The sequence below is a fragment of the Vanessa cardui genome, chromosome 8 (genome assembly GCF_905220365.1).
Source record: "Vanessa cardui chromosome 8, ilVanCard2.1, whole genome shotgun sequence".
In the NCBI taxonomy this organism is placed as follows: domain Eukaryota; kingdom Metazoa; phylum Arthropoda; class Insecta; order Lepidoptera; family Nymphalidae; genus Vanessa; species Vanessa cardui.
This window is the reverse complement of record NC_061130.1, coordinates 6,990,950-7,014,646: the sequence shown is the minus strand read 5'-3', so window position 1 is coordinate 7,014,646 and position 23,697 is coordinate 6,990,950. Positions and strand designations below refer to the sequence as shown.

At 32.2% G+C, this 23,697-nt stretch overlaps 1 protein-coding gene across 1 annotated transcript in view; it reads right to left on the bottom strand.

Moving 5' to 3' along the window:
- LOC124532139 (protein O-mannosyl-transferase TMTC1-like) overlaps nt 1-16,171 on the bottom strand; it is a 116,781-nt gene extending 100,610 nt beyond the window's left edge. The window contains exons 1-2 of the mRNA XM_047106852.1: nt 15,896-16,171; nt 5,477-5,603 (exon numbers count right to left, since the gene is read on the bottom strand). Of these exons, the coding sequence (XP_046962808.1) occupies nt 5,477-5,565 (89 nt within the window). The 5' untranslated portion in view covers nt 5,566-5,603; nt 15,896-16,171. The remainder of the gene's footprint in view (nt 1-5,476; nt 5,604-15,895) is intronic.
- Between the last annotated feature and the right edge of the window lie 7,526 nt (nt 16,172-23,697).

The following is a 23,697-nucleotide window of genomic DNA, read 5'->3' as shown; positions in this document are numbered from 1 at the left end:
ATGTACGATGTTCGTATATTTTACGTCAAAAGCGTTATGATTTTTTCAATTTATTGATTTGTTGGTATGTTTGTGTTGCTCTTTTTAACTTTGCTAATTATTTTGACAAATCTTGTAGATATTTAAATGATAATTTGCTAGTATACAAATAATTATCTTCCTCATATAATAAAGATAAAAATATAATAGGATTTAAAAAAACATTATCTCTTGTTTTCTTTATTAAATAAAAAAAGTAGACTATCTGAGTTACATATAACACAGCCTAAACCGGAGGGTCTAACAGGATAAAATTTCGCACAAAAAATCCTTGTAGAACGAAGGCGAGCAGAAAATAAGGATTTTTTAAATGGGCTTAAATGAGAATGATAGTTTGTATATAAATTCGTCATATAGCTAATTTATAAGCTAATTTTAGGTTTATTTATTATTTTAGGTTTAATAATTTAAAAGCTAATTTTAGGTTTATGTTAATGAATTAAAGTCGGATTAAATTTTTTTTATTCATCAATTGACAACGAGCAACTTAGAATGGAAGTTTATACGTAAATCAGTTTCTTATAATTATAAGTAAAAAGTCATTATATATAAAAAAATTAAAAATACCTGTCAAGAGAGTGAAATTGGGGATAACAGTTTGTATATATAATAAATAAACAAATATTAGACAACATCACAAACATTACTCTGATCCCAATGTATGTAAGTAAAGCACTTGTGTAATGGTAAATCAGAAGTTACGAAGGTACCACAAACACCCAGACCCAAAACGACAAAGAAAACTAATAAACCTTCTTCATCGACTCGGCCGAGTATGGAACCCGGGACCTCAGAATAGCGTACCCATGAAAACCGATGTACACACCACTCGACCACAGAGGTCGTCGTATGGAAATATATCAATATTGAAATTAGAAGCATAAAAATCGGGGTATGGCCTTCACCTTAAATATATTTATTACAGAGTTTTAAAAATATCATTACCTAATAATAAATTTAAACGTTACTTTTTCAGCCTCGCGTTCAACGATTTTTCTGAGTGTATGTTCCTTGATCACGAATGCTCTTTAGTATAGAGTATATACCCAGTGTTGAGCTATACATTATAATCTTCACAATTGGCTATAAATATAGACTTCATTGAAATTATACACTCATGTGAGACTATCTGGACCCGAGAGGTGACAGATTGACCAATTGACGTCATTGTCATTCCTATTTTTTAAAAAAGTATTGTATAGTTTTGCATTTCCGTAAAAGGATTAGAACACAACTCAAATATAAATAGGCATTTTAAAATTAATGGAGATATCGAGATGAAAACCGAAATGCTTTTGACGATGTTGTATTTTGCACTAATTCCAGCAACAAAAGAGGATTATGAAACAACGACACAGCGGTAAACCTGAGAGCTGAGCGTATCAAAGTAACAGATAGTCCTTCAACGAATTAACTGAACAGTACTTAAATTCTTTTTTTTTCTAAAGCCAGTAGACGAATAGAAAAAACGACTCGTTTTGCTTACTGATAGTTGAATTTTTTAATTGAATCAGTCCCTGCCTGAAATCTTCATACTTCATTACTTCTGACACTTATTCATAGCCTAATATGTTCAGAATTCGAAAGTATGTGTCAAAGCTTGCTTCTGTATTAGACAATTCCAATAGAAATGCTACCTGTATTAGATAACGTACAGATGTACATAAAACGAATCGTTTTTTGAATAAAGTGCTGCATATGAGACCATTACTATTAACGTTTAGATTTAAATTCAGTGTGAATACAGTATAATTCATAATACTTAGTATTGTATATAATAGTATATAAATGATGAAAGATCTTGTAGTTAGTTCTCGTTTATATTTATACAGGGAATATTAAAATAATTATTGTATAATAAAATTTACTTTTACCAAATACTACAAAGTGAAATCATATATGGATAGCGGTTTTATATTAATTGAAAATATTGTTTATAAATATTTTAGTCCGTTACAAAACATTTACATACATAAATACATATATAAATAATAAACAACAAAATGCCATAACAGTTCAAAATTAAAATATATCAACGTTTGGTTTTATATTTATAAAGTATTTTATACCATCCACTCATCTCGAATTCATACGGTTAAAATAAGGTAATAAACCCTTTATTTCCGGCTACGAAAGTCTCGGCTTTTCAAAATACTTGCATTACACGTATAAAACTATCCATTTATTTTTGTATTTTTTTTATTAATGACAACCGCATTGAAATCTGAAAAACAGAGGAAAGTTACTTTGTTTTATATTAAGAAGAGTTTAGGTAAAGTACGGTGTATAGCTTCTATAACATCAATATCAAAGAAAATACACTAAATTTAACAAAACGTATGTGTTATAATACTTATCGTAGGAATAAAAAAGAAATGTTTAAGCGGAATAGAAGTTGTTAAGCACTGCTTACCGTGCTTTCGAATTAACACTAATTCCACACCCGCAAGGGAAGCGGATTATGAAACAGACACAGTGCTGTAAGCCTGGAGTTGTGCATATCAACGAGCCAGATGGAGTCCACATATCAACCTACCATTGTATGCAGTTATATCATCTTCTATTATCTCACAATTAAGCATGTTATAGTTCAGATATATAATCTTGATATTAGTACCAAAGTGTATACTACTTACTTAAGTTTATATAAGTACACATGTATATATGTATATACATACACGGGCAAGGAAATTTTCGCGTTATCGATTTTAGTCAAACTTTGCAAATTAATGTTAATAAATAATTTTATATATTGTAAAGTATTAATAGATGACAAAATATATAACAAGCGTATAAGATGAAAATTTAAACATATTTACGTAAGTCTTTTTTTATTAGGTAAGTTGAAATATATCGGACATTAACACAATACGCCAAATAAGCAATTATTAAACACAAGGGACAAAATAGTAACCTATATATACGTAGGTAAATATATTGTATAATAAAATAATAAATATGGAAAGCAATCTCATTTTTTAATCATCGAAGCGCTCAAAAAAGTTGTACTATTATTAGAATGTATTGTTGGAATTTTTCATTTTCGTGTATAATGGTTCAGATATCCAATACAATCCAACTCGCCCGGAGTCCGGACGGTGGTTCTTGAATCCTATATAAAATACACGCAAATTTGAGAAGTGGGGCACGTAAGTCATAAAAGCTTTAGTCTCGAATATTTGTAAAGATTCATTTTTATAAAAAAAATCTTGCCAATATTCTATTTAATATCTATTTATAGAAAATACTATAAAATGGATTGAATCTTTTTAACATACAATAAAGTATTTGAAATTGATTCATCATATTTCTATACCATATACTTACTGATTTTTAAAAGGTGGCAGATTCCTTATCATTCGGTTATGGGTTAAAATCCGCGAATTTTCCGTCGTCAAATTATCTTAACTTTGCAAGAGTGTCTTGAGCCTGTGAAACCAACCAAACCAAGGCCTGGTCTAACAGCAAAACTCTTTCTGGTCGAGTGGGATTGTGAGAAGAAGAGAACGGTGAGTATGCGTGTATGTACGTGCACACTCTCACGTCTCTATGACTTGCACATGTAACCTCCCTTGAGAAAGGTCTCTTTATTTCACTGACCTCATTGAAATAGAAAACCTTTAAGGGCAATAATACTTTCAACGTTAGGAGAAATTAGAAGCACAAACGGAGCTCAAGGCCAAATTAGGATGGCACTAACGGCTCAACGAAGCTTCAGTTGATAATGGACCAGTTGCTCAAGGCCTACGACACGACAATAATCTTTAAACCCTTTGGATAAAGTACGCAAAATGGTACTATTTTTTAAGAATTATGATAAATCTATAGATACACCTCCCTCCTGATACACATATATAAATTATTTTCGAGAGTTGTTACGAACCTTCTAAACAGACTACTTGACTGGTTCCAGAAGTAATGAACAGAAGTGCAAGCCAGCTTTTGATTAGAATACACCATGATGAACCAGAACTATAGTGTTCGGCAGATTGTGCAGACCGAAAAGTGCAATCTATCGCTGTGTATAGCTTTTGTGGATTACCGAGAAAGCCTACTACAAAATCGAAACCCAGGCAGTGTTCAAAGTACTACAGTGATACCAATTGAATATATATCAAAGACATCTATTAAAAGCCACTATAATAACTGTCCAAATCCAAGACTGTTATGTCCCGAAAGTAACAAATTGAAAGACATATTCAACAGGCTGAACTGAATGAATATGAATTCATTGTAAATGACGACTACTCTTAGCGAGTCTTCTCTCCGTTTTGGTCTCGGTATGAACTGAGCTATATTCAACAGAAATGTCGTACTGGGACCGACATCCGCCAGAAGGAAACCTAGGTCAAGCAATAATTCTTGGTACAAACTACTTCGAGAAGGAAACCAATCTAAGAAATTGTTTAAGATGACATTTATCTTAAACAAATTAATGGCATTAGGTAGTCCTTGCGCCGCCAATACTGCAATGTTACAAAGCGAATAATTTCAACTTATGCATCTGCCATTATGTAAACAGGTACGTTTTCATAACATATGATGGTGAAACACGAGCACTAACTATGGTAAATCAAACAAATATAATGAAAATCGCTCCTCATAGTATTTGTGAAAGATAATGTCGAAAATAAGATTATCCGGAGAAGAACCGAAGCAGATTGACATAGCAGCCTGTTGGAGCAAAGGGTCTTAAATTTAGGATCGCGGATCTAAGAATGCAACATAGGGCGCCGTTCAGCTAGATGGATCGATGACCTGAAAAAGGCGAAGGAACCTCACAGAGACTAATTATGAGAAAGGGGCTCGCCTAAATTAGTGAGGCAGATATCATAATCTAAAATGAAAAAAGCGTCCAATTGTCACTCTTCCTAGGATCGTACCCGTATCCAAACAGGTAGCAATCAATTACTTTTTCTAACGTAACTAATTAATTAATTTTGCTCAACTAAAACCATATAAAGGAAACCTATAAAATCTACCATGAATAGATTTTATTTATAAAATGAAACTGCATTTAAAAGATATGATTATATCGCATTTTTTTTATTTAGTCGGTGTGCGTATTATACATAAATGTCCTTATAATAAATCATAAGAAGATAGTTACTAATAAAAATCTAAATCAAAATATACTCTATTCAAGGAGGCTTTTACGTTTTTTTATATTGTTTAATATTACACAGACAGCCAAGGCCTTTGGTATATCATATATTTAGTTCTATTGTGCCTGCATATTTTTTTTACCAGACAGCATCACAATTTTAGTATTAGGATTTCTCAATTGAAGCTGAATATATATATTTAATATTATAAATTGAAATCAAGCAAATGAAGTAATACTTATATTTTTAAATTGTAGTCGATTTGACCGTTCCATTATGAAAATATTACTTTTGATTAAAGTCGAAATTATATTACTGAACTTAACGCTTACCTATCGTCATACACAAAACCAGCGTCGAGCGTGTTGTAGTACAGTAGAATCGCCAACAGCGAGCTTGCTGCCGTCACCCACCGATCCATTTTAACGCCTGCTACATCAGCGCTGTTTCAACATCATCCTAAAACAAACACAAAAGTATTCAATGAATAAATTTTCGTCTTGTAACTCTTGGGACTTGGTGCAGTGTTAAGTTTGTTAAATGGTTATAAGTACATTTTTTTTATTACATTGACTTTATTGCTTAAAACCTTAACTGGAAACCAAAGTTTAGTGATCGTTGCAAAGAAACGTTCGCCTTCTTTTCAAATATAAGATTATGAAAGATTGTTCTACGTAATGAAAGTCGTTCTATTACCATCCAAACTCTAAACACGCAAAGAGCAAAACAAGCAATATCTACATATATTTTTTTACAATAAAAGTATTCCTACCCGCCAATTAAAAATACAGATATGATCTTATACGTTATGTACATATTATTAGTATGTCGGTTATGGAATAAAAAAACATATCAAAAAACACAAATGGCTTATGCCTGTAAAAACCTTATTGAAAAGATTATATCAACGATATTTTCGACCAATATAATCACACATCATTACGAGTAGTGCTTTGATATGTGTAAATGAATACCTACCACAACAGCCCATAGACAACATTACCCATCCCCCCATAACAAATGCGCCACCAACCTTGGGAACTAAGATGTTTTGTACCTTATTTCTAATTACACTACCTCACCCAAATAGCACAATAGACCTATCGTTAGTATTGGCGTATGCCATTTAAATATGACACGGATGGTTTTGCTCAAAGTTTTACCACCTAGCTAATATATGAAGTTAATTGACCTTGTGTTGTGACCTTGTAGGTCAATAAAAAGTATGTTTTATTGGAAACAAGTTCTTTTACGCGGTTTACAGTAGAGTTAACTAGTAGAAATCGTCACGTAAGAAAAAAGTGTTATAAAAAGCTGGAGGGCTCTTGGTGAAATACTCTTTTCTCTTTATCTCTGTCTCTCTCTCTCTATCTCTCTGTCTCGCTCTCTCAAACGTCGTAAATTTATTACATTGTGACTGTTATTTAATACAATATATATAGCGCAAGCATCTTTGTCACACTCAGTGGCCCACTGCACATCCTTTTTTGTATTTTATTTCAAGTGACACAGTATTCATATATATTGGATAGCAGATATGATACTGTTGTCATAGTGACTAATGTATAAAGCAACTTCTAATCCATTTTAACTTTGTCCATTTAATAAATTGAAACCTTTTGTTAAAAAAAAACTTAACGGTCCATTAATATATAAAGCTTATCACACTAATCAAGATAAAAACATTATAAAATAAATAAAATTTTAACAAAAAGAAAAACCGACTTCAAACAAAACAGTATTTTAAAACAAATTAAAATGCACTAAAAAGTAATAAAAATAATTGCATATTTAACATATTTTTGAGAGTCCTCCTAGGTAAAATGAAATGAAAAATATTAGACTACTTAAAAGTCGATTTACGATTATATAACGTAGTTATAGTTATTGTTATATTTGGAGCCGGTGCCAGCCAAAGGCACACGCATCAACAATCAAAAGAAAGAAGCGATACGAGCCTCTTGATTGACCCAGTATAATATCGTGTAAAAGGTAATTTGTAAGAAACATTTCTTAAAGTATTCTCGTATTGTTTTTTGATAGGTATAGTATAGGGTTGGCTGACACCGACTCCAAATATAGCAATAATTATAACTACATTATATAATCGTAAATCGACTTTTAAGTAGTCTAATATTTTTCATTTCATTTTACCTAGGAGGACTCTCAAAAATATGTTAAATATGCAATTATTTTTATTACTTTTTAGTGCATTTTAATTTGTTTTAAAATACTGTTTTGTTTGAAGTCGGTTTTTCTTTTTGTTAAAATTTTATTTATTTTTTTATTTTAAGTGAAGCTGATGTAGACTAACATTTTTTTCTTAATATGGATAGATTAAGCGTGCCGTTTATATGAATCAGAAACTACTTCAGGGACAATTTGAAAAGAAACTTTCGAATAAAGCAAAAATAGACTTTCGAAAATGCGGCTTTAATACGTGATGCGGCATAAACTACAAGGTACCACCCTCGAATGAGCTGTAATCGACCTCAGTAAAAAAACTTTGCAAAAGAGCTATTCGTATGCTATGTCGTACATCATATGACATCACATCATATACACAAAATTTGATTAAAGACAGAAAGAAATTCTGCCCCAAATCGCATCCTGACTGTAAGCCGTTTAGGAGTTCCGTCAATACATAGTATAAAACAAAGTCGCTCTCTCTGTCCCTATATCTTTAAAACTACGCAACGGATTTTGATGCGGTTTTTTTAATAGATAGTGTAATTCAAGGGGAAGGTTTGTGTATATAATAAATGAACAATATAGTAAAGAAACACTGACTATTTTAGAAGTTTGCAATGTGATGTCGTAAATAAACAAATTCTTTAGTATATTTAGTATCAGTATTGCACCCGTGAGAAGTCGGGGCGGGTCGCTAGTTGATTATAATATTCGATTATGACAATTACATGAACATAACCACGTTCCGGAAGGTGATTCAAATATCCAAGTAACCCATAAATAAAAGATTCGACCGAGTATTGCTAACGTGCTCCTCAGAATTGTTCCGTTCCCTCCCGTTCCCTTAATTTGTCATGGATCCTGTGCTCAGAGCCTTACTAAACTTTCACCAAAGTACCCATAAAGTATATCCATTATAATAAAAAAAGAATCATCAAAATTGGTTTACGTGATTTTGAGTTATTCACCTATTTGTCGCGCATATACATAATGCAAATTTAAGACTTATGTCGTTTTCATACGGATACCATCATCGGAAAAAAATAAAAAAATGGGACCCCACGGGAAGCACTACCTTTCAAACAAAAAAAAAATATCAAAATCGGTCCACCCAGTAAAAAGTTATGAGGTAACAAACATTTTGCAATCTATAACCTAGGAGCTAAAGAATCGTTAAGGAATAAATTTAGAGAAATCAAGATATTGACTGTTGCTTCTCAATATATATTCTGCAATGTTATGTATGTACGAAAAAATATTAATGATTTCATGAGAAAATGTGATACTCATAGCATTGGTACAAGGAACAAACACAAACTTGTTACTCCTGTTACTCAACTACATAGAGTCAGTAACTCCTTTGTGGGGCAATGTATACGGTTTTACAACAGGATCCCAGAAAGCGTTCAAAATGCCTCTGTTGCCAAATTTAAGAAAATTATTAAGGAACGCTTGTGTGCAAAGGGTTACTATACAATTAATGAGTTTATGATCGATAGCACACCTTGGGAATGAAACGATCGCCTCCTGGCTATTTCATCTCATATTAAATTGTTTAAATAATATATGAGACAAATAAAAAAAAAAAACCCGCTGAGTTTCTTTCGCCGGTTCTTTTCAGGTCAGGGTGTTTTCTTTTCCAAACCGGTGGTAGTGTTTCAATTGACCATCAATAAGAAAGTGTAATGCTTCTATATTGAATAAAGTTATTTGAGTTTGAGTTTAAAAAAAAAATACAGACGAATTGATAACCTCCTCCTGTTTGAAGTCGGTTGAAAATAAGTGGAATATTGGAGATAAAAGATATAGTTAGTAATAATAATGTCTATATGCGGTGGTGTCCACTTACCATCAGCTGACCAGTTTGCCTAACAGCCTCCAGCTTTCATAAGAAAAACGTACATACTCAATATACATAAACCAAGATTTCATTCATAATAAATTTAAATTTATATGATTTCTATTCATATTCAATATGTATTTAAATAATTTGACAAAAAAAACCGTCCCGCTGATTTTCGTTCGCCAGTTCTTCACAGGTGTTTCTTTTTTCGAACCTGTGGTAGTGTTTATTGTGACCATCAATAAGTAAGGTAGTAATACTTCTACATTGAATAAAGTTATTTGAGTTTGAGTTTGAAAATAAAAAAAATGACAAAATTGAAAGCAAAATTCGTTGAAGTTTTCTCATAACTTTTATTTTATTTACATTGAGCCTTGAGATTTTACAAGAATTTTGAAATTGAATTTTACTCTTCGTTGAATATATTTATAGTTACATTACATACATCTATAGTTACGACTACTCTGCTCGATAGGATGCATGAGGTTACGTAGTATATAAATGATATATCCAATGTAAAAACAATTCACTGAATCGGACGGGAATTTTGAAGTTTTAATTTTTCATTCATTCACACACTCCAACTGAATAGTATAAGTAAGCTGGGTCCCCGCTTTTTCACCCGGTACAACTGTAGTGTAGGTAGGTAGTAACTGTAGTGTGTACCTATCTATATGTTCTTGTTTCATGCAATTTGCTGTAATCATTCAATTGTATTCAATTGACTTCGTCAATAAATGAATTACATAGTCAAAAAAAGATTATACAAATCGAAATCGTACTTTCTAAGTGATAAATCTTCATTTAAAATAGAAACATTACACTTAATATTGATTGTCAAGAAAAATCTACAATCACTTTGAAAAAATCTCCTCAGACCTGAGAAGAATTGGCAGTAGACACTCAGCAAAAAGGGAGGTAATCATTTTACTTAAAATGTGTGTAATTATCTAATTATTTATAAGGGAACTACGGACAAAACGACATATATGGACAAAATGACATAGTCACCTTATTTAATAACCTCCTCCTTTTTGGAGTCGGTTGAAAACTGGTGAGTTTTAGATAAATCTCCGGGACTGTGTCGTGTAAAGGGAACCATATTTAAAATCCTGTGAGATTTTGAGCGCCATTGTCACAGTTGCGTCACAGTAATCAGTTCAAACGTGCCTCGCGCATTTAAAAGTTTATTTTACCGATTGGTTTTCTCCTATTTTCTAGGTTTTATTTGTTGTTATTTTTAATTATTTCTAATAAAATCGATGAACTGTGTCAGTACTCTGTGGTTTCGATTATCTTCATTGCAATCATTAGTTGTTTCAAGTATGATGTTTTATTCGTTTTTGTTTACGTTGGGACAAAATGACATACCATGTCATATTGTCAACAACTTTGTCCGTACTTCCCCTAAGTTTAACAATAGACTTTAGACCATAAACGTTTATTAACGATATTTTTAAATTTTCAATTGAATAATTTTAAATGTTACCAAGTATCATGTTGTATAAGCGTAGACATTGACTTTCGCAACTAATTGACTAAGCCTAGTGTATTCAACCACACACTAGGTTAGTCATATTTATACTTTTTTGTCGTAGAAATACGGACAGGTAATTATAGGCTACCCGATGGTAGGTGGTCACCACTACTCACTGACATTATGACTTGAATTTTAAGTATTATTTATAGGGCCAATGCGCTACTAACCTTGGGAACTTCACACGATCTCACTCATCCTTTAAACTCAAACTCAACTAAGTATTGCTTTTTGGCGATAGAATATATGATGAGTAGGTAGTACCTACCCAGACGAGCTTGCACAAAATACTGACGGGCTATAAACGCACGGCCAAAACTATAGTTGCGAAATTTGGAATATGGGTTTACTTTCGTGGTAAGTGAAGAAAATATTTTTGGAAATTTTATTTATTTGTTAGCCTTATTATATCAGTACTTATCGCGCATTAATGCAATAAAAATAAATAATATACGCATGGTATAATAAATTAAAATTTGCATTAATAAATAAAACTTAATTACAAAGATATGTTGACAATGTATTAAAATTATAAAATATGTTATATTATATTTAACGGAACTTAATATACACTTATTCCATATTTCATTCAACAAAAAACTTGAGGAAAAATACATAAAAAATTTCCTTTCAATCTTCTAAAGTACGAAGCATTCGAAGCATTTTTCACGTCGTCACATTAAGCAGATTTACGCTCCGCTTTAACTTCATTACTTTAAAGGATTTTTCAATTTTGAAATTGTATTAAATAACAAATGTGACTTTAAAGTACGAATCAGGTCTTATTCGAACATTTTTCACGACGTCATGTCTGTCTTGCGTCTCCGGTCGCTCCGTACTGGAACAAAAGTTATCACATTTACGAGATTTATGTTTAGTCCACATCCTGTACGGAACCGCGTCGATCACTTTAAATTTAAAGCATTCTAGTTGGAGGGTCAATCCTACTTTATACATATCAAATAAATGTGGAAACTTATTTTCGTAATTAAAACTACTAAGCCAGCTTCAACAAAATTTTGTACCAGAATGTGTAGACTTTTTCGGAAAAGGTTTTTTAGCAATAATAAGCGCTTTGGAATTTAACCTGATTAAAAATTTAGATGGTTGATATGTTGACGCATGTTATACATAAAAACCTCATAATTACATTTTTCTCTAAAATATATGTATCTCAGATATAATAAAAAGAATGAATAGAATATGAAGTATTCGTACCTCCTTAATCCGACCTCATTATACTTCTTTTCTTGAAAGAACTTTATTTAATATCCTAAACTTAACGAGGGAAGATTAATTTAACGTTGAAGAGATGAAATTGATGTAGGTACTTGCAGAAATCGGACAGAAGTTACGTTAGTTAATTACGTTATTCGTGATAGGGTAAAACTTAACGTTGTAAATATTGGTCTTAGCTTAGAAATAATAGTATAATTTATAATAATAAACTAACTCGGTAATACCTATAGTATTACACATAGATAAACTCGTAAGTCAATTCTATGAAGTCGCTTAAAAAAAACTTACCAATAAAGCTATTTCGCGAAGAAGTTAATCTTAACAAAAGAGAAATATCTACCGTACATTTGTTATGGCAGAATGAACCAATCGACTAGAGTAAATAAAACGAAGTTTGTGAAGCGAAAATAGACAAAGAATCAGATACAGGTAAATAATCCCGATAGAGTTGGTCAGGGTAAGCATATCCACGATTATCTCAAGGTTGGCTCCAAGCGAACGACCCGAGCGAAAACAGCATTGTTTACTCGAACCGCATTCGAGGACCGTATAGAACATACTTTAACAATATTAAAAAAAAAGTAACGTTCCAGAAGAGAAACGCTATAAGCGTCCAATTTTTATTTCGCTACCCATACTAAATATCAGGTCGTAAACATTGCCTATGAAACATTTCATTATCGAATACGTTTAACGATCAAGCCTAAGCATTATAATATAAATAGTTTGTAATTTTGAAGTCAGCGGGAAGTGTGTGATTGTTTGGATTGTAAATTTTATCGAATTTTGGGTAATCTGATTAAAGCAATGAATTTGCCTACACATTGACAAGAGGGGAATCAAATGAGAGTTGATATATTGTAAGTTTATTAGAGCTTTATTAGAAAAAGGTTATTTTTATAATTTGAAGTAAGAATGGTATCATAGTATTGATACTAGTGAAAGAAAGACGAAGTTTGTAAGTTGTACATTTCAATCTATATTTGAAGTCTGTGTTTCTCAAAACATTTATATAAAATATCGGACGTCCAAAGATTCAGATCCATTACAATAACTTCCAAACAATAAGTTAACAACTATTGATAAGAAAACAAGATGTTGAAATAGCTTGTTACGAAGAATGAGTTATAAAAAGTGTCTAGATTTTATCGAAATGAAATATTTATTATATACATACACAGACAAACACAAAACACCTCAATACCTTATCCCGTCGTATAGTGTAGCTGCAGTTGCAGTGTAAATTAATTTAGGTTTCCTTACATTTTAAAAACTTCTCAAAGTAATGATTATAATCGAGTTTCGGCCAGTAACTGGTCAATGACTTATATGATATACATTTATCATTTTACATAAAGTATATTTGAAGCCAAAGTACCTATCCGATAATATTATCAATCTTGATAATTGTAATTTACCGAGTCTCGTTGTAGAATCGAATAAATAAAGTATGAAATCAGAAATACATAGATAAGGAGCCGCGACTCTTTCACACAAGATTAGCGCCCAATTCTTAGGTAAACGGCATTTCAAAGGCTATAAATTTCGATGGCTCGTTACTCCTGCGAGAACGCAGAAATTTATCGAAAATTAGTTTGAGAAACTCCAACGGGTTTCAAGATAAAGGTTAGATGCGGCCAAGCTTATAGGTTTCTAGTTTCTCATGTACGAGTAGCTCGCTCAGATCTTGTAAACGTCATATATAAATTTATTGAAAGAATTGATAAAAAATTCAGATAGATATATTTAATTCTGAACTACACATGTACAGTTAATAAGCATAATTGTATTCTAAATAACAGTCAATATTAACTTTTAAATCAAATATTTTTTAATTTATTCTGAATTTGGATCCATATGCACCATGCAAAAATCATTAAGTCTTCTATATTTTTTATTTACATTTGATCAATAGTTTAAAATAATCGTATACGTATAAAACATTTTAATGAATAAATAAAAATATTAATTACCTTTTATAGAAATGATTTTTTAAAATCATACGAGGATTATTGAGTAACGTACGAGCCCAATTTACACCTTTTTCACATTATTTTTGTGTCAAATAAAATTATTAATAAATACATTATACATATTAGCAATTCAATTTTTTAAATTATATATTTTACAATTTACTTTTTCATAAATAAAATAAAAAATGTGTATTCATATTTTAAAATTTTGGAATAGGAACGGTTTATTTTCATCACTAATCAATAATTAGAAGTAATAGTTATAAATACGGAATTAACTGAGCTTACTTTAAGCAGAACATAGGATATTAAGCCGTCATATAAGTTTAATACTTTTTGAGGTAATTATAAAATATTGATATTAAAATATAAGACATACATATTTATTACAAAACTTACATCGTCCATTATAGGTCCAAAATACTTTCATATCTAGATTTATATACCTATGTATTTGCTTTAACGATATTAACGATTTGCTTTTAACTTAAATATGTAAAACGAATTATTTAAAAAATGTGTTTATACAATAAACCATTCAAAAATCATCCGTACATCATTTCGATTTCGGTCATCAAACATGAAATGGTGAATCTAATTATGCTATCGTCAAAGGCCAATTACAAATGAAGGTTTATTGCAAAGCAACGCTATTCCAAATTCGAATACTGTCAACAAGTTGGAACATGACGTTTCGATCATACGATAATCATTTTAGTTTTAAAACTACTGTCTTGTCATTATCTTACAAAACGGTTTTTGTCAAATGGTAAACAAATACGCCTGTATAAGAAGAAACTAAAAGGTTATAAAAAAAAACTTAAAATATACAACCCGTATAAAATTCTATACATTCTCTCTATATAAAAGTAGTGTTGATAAAAAAAAGTCATCGTCAGGGTTTCCGATCGTAAATAAAATCCCTAAAATTCGTGGGAAATGTTCACATATAAAAAAGTACCTAAACGAAATTTGTTGGTAATAAAAAATATGGCCAATAACGTCATTAGTATGCTATCTTTCCACACGCAATCCCACGTGCCGGTCGTTAAATAAAATGTTCAATACCATTGGATCAGTAAAGAAGGAGATGGATGAATGGGTGACAAGTGTGTACTAAAAAATATTCAACCTTTAATATTGTAGAACATTTTAAAAGAAATGTGGAATATGTAGCACAACACATAGATTTCCTGTTATCATCCGCTACGAGCTCTACGTATGCTACGAAACTGCTATATTAATTTAAAACGATTGTTACGGGTTTGTCTACGAGTTCTGGGCGAATAGAATTTTTTAAAATTCAATTTTTAACTTTATTATTAAATTTACCAATCCTATTGTTGTTTCAATAAGTAAATAAAAAAATTAACAAAAAGAAAAACCGACTTCAAAAAGATATTTAAAACAAAATAATGTGCACTATAAAGTAATAAAAATAATTGTGTTTTAAATATATTTTTTAGAGTCCTCCTAAGAAAAATTAAATGAAAAACATTAGACTACTTAAAAGTTGATTTACGATTATATAACGTAGTTATAGTTATTGTTATATTTGGAGCCGGTGTCAGCCACGGGCACGCGCCTCAAAAATCAAAAGAAAGAAGCAATACGAGTCCCTTGATTGACCCAATATATTATCATATAAAACCAAGCCTGCGAAGAGCCAATTTAAGATTTATATGGTTTTTATGGATACCATCATCAGAACTGGACCAAATTAAAATGGGACCAGATGGGAAGCACTAACTCTCAAACAAAAAAAATATAATATAACAAAAATAAAAAAAATATATACAGACGAATTGATAACCTCCTCCTTTTTGATGTCGGTTGATAAACAAATACAATACGATTGATTAATATATGGATATTGGACATTATATGCTTTCAATAAGTCCACAGAAAAAAATAAACATTAATGTTATTAAGTGTACAAAAATAAAAATAAATTAATTTTACATTTTACCTTCCAGTTTTACAATCCCTCCTTGGTTCACTTAATTTGTAAAATCATTTTATCTTAACACTTAACAACTGTCTCGATGTCAACAAAGTTTCAAATTTTATTAAAATGTCAGTGCGTTCATTTAATAATCTATTTTTTAATAACCGGCTTTCTAATATTATTCACCTACAATTGCGTTACATTTAAACTGGTTTAACAATGCGATCATTACAAAGGACAACGCGAATAAGGCGACACTGGCCACGTAGAGCCATAGTCGTGTGGTCTAGGCGATTTCTGTTCACCGACTGACGTTGGTGTACACGACACATCTGCATTTAAGAAGTCGCTATCGTTATGCGACTAATCGATTGGTCGGAGCGAGTACAACTATCTCCCATCTTACTCTCCGCTCTCTCGCTCTTGACTCACGCAAGCGCAGAAGTCTGTCGTTCTCTTTTAAAAGTGGCGGAAAGTAAATAAACTCATACGATCTGTTTGTCAAGAAAAAAAGATGCTGTGAATATCATAAATCAGATTACAGTACCAAAGTAAACATTAATACGTATTACGTTATTATTTTTTAGGTATAAATAAATGTTAGTATATAAAAAGACATGTAGGTGAAAAAAAGGGAAATCTTAGATCGTACTTAAGTTGAGGTTGTTGAAATGTAACTTGTTGCGCGGCGACTTTGTTCCGGCGATGAAAAGCCACGCACGCCGTTGCACGCTATTTCCATTTGTTATTTAGCCGTTGTAATTACTATGAGTGTTAACACTGAAATGCAATCGTATTTCTCAGAAATATATCATTTTAAACCAGGCTGTTCTCATGTCATAATCTAATTAATATTATTTAATCATGTTAAATATTAAACCATGAATATTTCATTCAATGAAATAAATAAACCGAAACTTAAGGGTTTTACAATTAGCCATTAAATAATTCCTATTATCTACCTTCTACTGTTTTGGTGGATTTCTTAGTGCAAGTTTACCTTCTAGTAGTGTCAATATCTATAGTGAATTACCTCTAAACAATAGATATAAAATATACATCAAACACATAAAAATAAAAAGATCTTAACTGGTTTTGAACGCGCAATCTTTTTATTATAACATTACATATGGCGCACGGTCAAATGAGCCATCCAATTATTGCCATAGGCATACTCTAACAAATATCAATTAATTACCGAATTACTCATATCATAACAAAAAAATAATTTTGGATTGTAGGATATGTCCTGTCCATACAGACTTGAATAAAGTTATACCGGTAAGTGAAAGTCTCACAGTTAACACTCACGTATCTCAAGCAACTATCGTAGTTTCTTAGACATAATAATTCAAAATAGTCACTTGAGTTATCGTCAATAAATTCAATTTAAAATTGATATTCGATTTCGCCACTAAAATGCACACTGAAGGTGAAAGCCGGCTAAAAGATTCCTGAATATTTTCAGTCGGGTTCCTACAAATATTCTTACTAGCTGGACGCCAACATAAGATTTACAATCTAACTGACCTGAGAAAAGCTTTGTAAAGAAAAATGTGACCCGCTGTTGCTTTTGCTATATATTATTTACTAAATGACAGGCACAATAAAATAAAACAACAATATTTGAGAATATTTAAATGACATAAAATAATAATCTATTAAAATTTTCGAATTAAAAATATTTTATATAAAACCGTGCATAATACAAAGATTTAAAAAGAGAGGAAAAGGTCATCTGGAGGCGGCATAATGATTAAATCTTACTTTACGATTTCTGCCAGTTCTACTGTAAACGGTATAAAAGAACTTTGTACACCGGTACAAAGTTTTTTTATACCGTTTGTTAAATACCGATATAAATATAAACTGCAATAAAATTAATATTTTATTAAAGAATATGTCTTTAAATAATAAAATTATCTAATAGTCCGTTCGTCCAATTAAGCTTACTCAATTTTATGTTAAAGTAATATAATCAAAAATGCATGCAAAATCAGTATAGGTAAGAAGAAACTCGAAAATCACAGTACTGCGATTCTGTACGAAATCACTCCGTATCTCACTTGTAATATGTTGATGACTTAATTTAAAGACGGCTATCCTATACATTTTATAATTATTACAATCAATGTCGTATAACAAATTCTGACCTTTCAAACTCGTGTTCTTGTTATATAATAGCACAGCAGAATATGAGAGTGAAATGTCATATTGACTGTAATAATAATGTAAAAAAAGTTACGCGTATCGCTTTATATCGGTTGTCAACATTTCGCGCGTGAGATACAAAGTGAATTTCAACGGAATTGCTTTGCTAGAATAGACGACATTCTTAAAGCACTTTTCAAACTGATTTACTTAACACAAAGACAAAAGCAATAAATATTATAGTAGTTATTCGTTTTTATATGTGTGTCTATGGTTGTGTACTTATGTCTTCGGTTGGATCCGTAAAGTATGCTTTATATAGCAGATACACGTACATAATGTACTGTGTGTTAGCAAATGATTCTCACGCTTCGTATATCGTGAAGATTAGCGATGATATCGATATCATAAAAATTCGTCTTTCAATTATATTTATATTAACAAAAGTAAAGCTTACACAAATCAATCACGTTCCCAGAATAAATCGGCGTTTTTATATAATAAGCTCGACAAATGTTATCTAATTTTGTATCTTTTTACTCTCTAACCTTAGTCGTTTTACTGAAATATATTTTACTGCTTACGCACGAGTGTCATCGCACTCATACCAATGCAAACACGAAAGTGCGTTTGTTAGTGCACGTGGACATAAAGTATACAATTGTGATTTAAACTTTATTTTAATAATATATCGATAATCAGTTTCAAGATCATAGATTTTAATGATTTAGTTTTATAATATGTGAGTAACTTCTCAAAATTTACGGATATGCAATTAATGGAACGGCCACTCAACGAATATATTTTATAGGTTAGTTTGGTTTATATTTCAAATGGTACACGTTGTTTACACCTTTACATACGTATCACTTTAAATGTTACCCATATCAGCTGTCAATGTTAATTGTTCAGTGATAAGTTGACGGTGTAATTTGTTCATTAAAAAAATAAATAAATATTAATAGGTGAAGAAAATAAATTGAATCGGAGTGTGCGATTTGGTAAAGATAAAGTATTATATAGAGGAGTACATAAAGTTAAAATGTTTAAATAATATGTGCAACGAATATATTCAACAAAATAAAACAATCGAAAGATTGTATTCATACTGCTAATATAATGTTAACATGTGAAACTTAAAACCAAAAACAAAAGAGAATGGAATCCCTATATGATCGATAATGCATTTTGGCATTTCCTTTGTTTTTTTACTGTAATAATGACAAGGTTTCGCGCAGGTAAGGCTTATTTTTTTCTACCTTTTGTATCATTTCTCGTTTCTTTTGTATTTTTTAAATAACTCGGAAGTATATGGAATAACAAAATAAAATAAACGGCATATATACCACTAGCTGTGCCTGCGACCTTGTACGCCTTTGAATATAACAAAAAAATATATTATTGTAGCCTAAGTTATAGTTATCCGTGAAATTCCCGTCAAAATCGGTCCCGCCGTCCCAGAGATTAGCCGAAAAAAACAGACAGACAGTCAGACCGACTAAAACTGTAAAAAATGTTCTTTTGGTATATGTATCGAGTATAAAAACATATGCATTGAGTAAATAAGGGCTATTTTAATATTACAAACATACACTCCAATTTTATTACATGTATAGATAAAGCATTTACCAATCCACATAAATATATAAAGGAAATATATCAATCTATACTAATATTAAAAATGAGAAAGTAATTGTCTGTCTATCTGTCGTTCTTTCACGACCAAACCGATACATCGAATTTGGTGAAGTTTATTATGAAGCGAACTTAAAATCCAAGAGAGGACGTAGGCTATTTTTTTAAAAAACACATGAGAACCAACCCCCGTCTAGGGCTTCTATCTATCTAAGTAATTAAAAAGTAATTACTTAGATTGCGACTTTTTCTCATTTTTATAAAAACAAGACAATATTCTACATATATAAAAGCGATTACTTGCAAAGTTATTTTGTTTTATTATTTATGGTTTGGGGAAAATATAACTGGTAAAACAATAATGAAATATATGTGTGTCAACGCATGAGATAATTAAATACTTTGATCGAAATCACTTAGTATAGACATTTGATTCTGGCCAGTAAAATCATGTTAGAAAAACAAGAAATGTCAGCAGGCAGAATAATATATGACGGATCTTGCCGGCTCTCCGTGATCAGAAGTGGAATCTGGACCACATCGCCAGCGACAGCCTAACAGTAATGGTAACGATGACAAATGGAATTCAAACTATGAAAGCATCGACGTCAAGCGACCATGTGCATTTCCTTTGTTTGATCCCGAGAAGAAAATTGAAGACGCACGTGCTTGGTTATCAACCGCTGACGTGTGATTGGCTGATCAACCGCTATCTGGAGCCACCGACAAGCATTGGCTTGGCTGCCCAGGAACTAAAAGCATTATCTTTTATGAAGAGAAAATCATTACCAACTAAAAATTATGTCAATGAACCATTCTGAAGTGCATATATTATAGCAAATTGGGACACCATATTTCAAAGTGTCGTCTTGGGAAGAATAAAGGTCCTATCGGGAAACTTTACGGAGAAGTAATAAAAAAGGTCATGAAATCTTCGAAAACAAACATTGACCTAAGGGGCGTCAAGACATCCTTGAACTGCCAACACGGACGTAGGGACAACTGTCTTCTCCTCAACTGTCAAGCCGACAGCTCGACGGATAGATGTCTGCGCCATCAGAACCCTGGACTCTTCGTGAGACAAGCAGTGTTGCCGGCTCTCCGTGATATATGTGTATATATTTAAAACATACACCTGCATACTCGAAAACACAACATATTATCGATATACCCACTTAAAAATATTTAGAATCCATATCAAACTACAATATATTAAAAACTTAATCATTTATTAATTTTATACATTTAATAGAACCGATATGAAGTCATCATGGTCCATAAACACAGATGAATATAAGTCAGTATACACGCACACATAACATCACACACCCGTTTAAAACGCACATAAAAAAAACAAATAATTTAATTACGGGGCTTCCATAAAAATGTCTGATTATATCAAACACCGATGGGAAAAATGGAATGGGAAGTTAAAAAAGTCTGAATATCTACGTGAACAACCTCTTTATCAGAAATGGAGATTTATCGTATGGAATGAACGCTTGCAGCTCTTATCTCGAACATTGGAAATGTTTGAATATGGATCGAGTATACGTAACTATACGTACGGATATTTTAATGCAGTCCGACTCCGGTTTTTAAAATTAACTTACTGAAGATAAACCAGTTTTTGGGATCTGATAACATAATTTTAAACTTTGTTGATATAATTATTTCTCTATAGTTGAATGACGATGGTACTTATGCATCAATATAAATCCTCTAGACAAGATTTTGGTCAATCAAAAGGCAGTTTTGCCAATTATTCATAACAAATTATGATGCACAAGTGTGTGCGTAAACATAGGTACACTTTCTATTCCACATCTCTATCTCATAATCCATTGATGAATACCGACCCCAGGACCTCGAAAACTTCTGTTTCATATCTAGCACTAGACCATTGAGGCAATCAAAGTTTCATATAAACCGGATATATCCGGTATACCGTTGAAATGCAACTTGAGCTATAACAACAACAGCCTGTAAATTCCCACTGTTGGGCTAAAGGCCTCCTCTCCCTTTAAGGAGAAGGTTTGGAACATATTCCACCACGCTGTTCCAATGCGGGTTGGTGGAATACACATGTGGCAGAATTTCTATGAAATTTGTCACATACAGGTTTCCTCACGATGTTTTCCTTCACCGCTGAGCACGAAATGAATTATAAAGACAAATTAAACACATGAATCAGCGGTGCTTGCCTGGGTTTGAACCCGCAATCATCGGTTAAGATGCACGCGTTCTAACCAGTGGGCCATCTCGGCAACTTGAGCTATACAATACGTTAAAAGTCCTTATTAAAACAACGGGACAAATAAATGCTATCGTAGCGATTGAGACAGTTAATTTATGCCAAAGGAACAGATTTCAATAACATTTAATAAAATTTTACATTGAGTAATTCTGTACTACTATTACCAACGAGATATTTCTAAGTAAAAACAATATAATAGAAATAAACTGTACTTACATAGACAACAATATCAATAAATGTTTTATTATGAAAACAGATTTCACATTCAGACAACCTTTGGTTAGAGGACATAAAATAAAATGTTTTCGGCTTAGAGTTATATACTTACAATTAAAAATTGGAATTTCGATCAAATAACAAAAAACTAAAATATTAATATATATATGTCGGAGATTGGAAAACGGAACGTCAAATCCTAATCGATTTGGGCGTATTCGGACACAATGGTGGACAACACTGAGATGGTTGACAGCTGACGGTTGCCAAGGGTTGTTTGTATAGAAAAAGCAAAGAATTGAGGAACGTCCGACTTCGCCGCGTTTCTGAATATACATCATGGAAGAAGATCGCCCACAATCTCCAACGTTCCCTTCGTTATCAGAAGCGGGATGTAACCGAGCAGAAAATCGACGCGAAGCACGTGGTACCGGAGATACAAAATGGCACCTACTTATGGAGCAGCAAAACCGCAATTTTATGGCGTTGATCGAGGCAATGAAAGTACCATCTACTAGTAAGGATATCCAGCTATCCGAATTCAAACCAGATCAAGACAATGTGGATGCTCGTGCATGGATTACAACCGCGGATCGCACATTACATGCGAACCGCATCACGGATCCAAACTTGCAAGGCGCTTCACTTATGATGGCTTTGAGTAGTGCGCTTAAAGGACAGTCTTCGGCCTGGCTATCGCAAGTGTCTTTTAATGGAATGACCTGGAGCAACTTCAAGGATTTATTTATTGCCAGGTATGAGAGTGCCGAAACTTCTGCTGCGTTTTTGATTAATTGAAACAATGGTAGACCAAAAGAGAACGAATGTTTAGCCTCATATGCAGCAAAATTGATGTCGTCTATTATGTCAAAGTGGAAAAATCTCTCAGTTGAACAAATAGCAGTGTCTACTGTCCTAGCGCATATTTCTCAATTTGAACCTCGGGTTCAGCGAATCTCCTTTACGGAAAATATTACCACCAGAAACCGCCTGCAACAAGAACTTAAAGCTACCTTATTTTTGAAACGAAAAATATCCTACGCACATGATCACAGTCAGGACCAGAAACGATCTCGTTTTTCTACTGATACCCCTGCTGGAAAGTGTTACATTTGTGGCAAACCGGGTCACAAAGCTCTACAATGTCGGTCAAGAATCGGAGCAAGGAGTCAAGACGTGAAACCAAAGTCACCAGTTGCTGACGTCATATCTAGGAAGACTTCTTCTGCTGCTTCTGTTACCTGTTTCAACTGCAATGCCACAGGTCACTATGCGAAAAACTGTTCACGGAGGGGCAACAAGGAGGGTAGTACCAGCAGTATGGCCGGACCTTCCCAAGAGAAGCGAGTCAATGGGTGCGTCGTCAACTCGCCTGACGGGCAGCTTCGACATGTTGGTGAGCAGTTTAATTTTACTTACGATTCTGGTGCTGAGTGTTCGCTAATGAAAGAGTCTGTAGCTTGTAAATTTCATGGAAAACGTTTTAATAATGTTGTTGTGAAGTTTGGCATAGGCAAAAACACTATTAGCAGTAGGTAACAAATTTTATCGCAGATTGAAATCA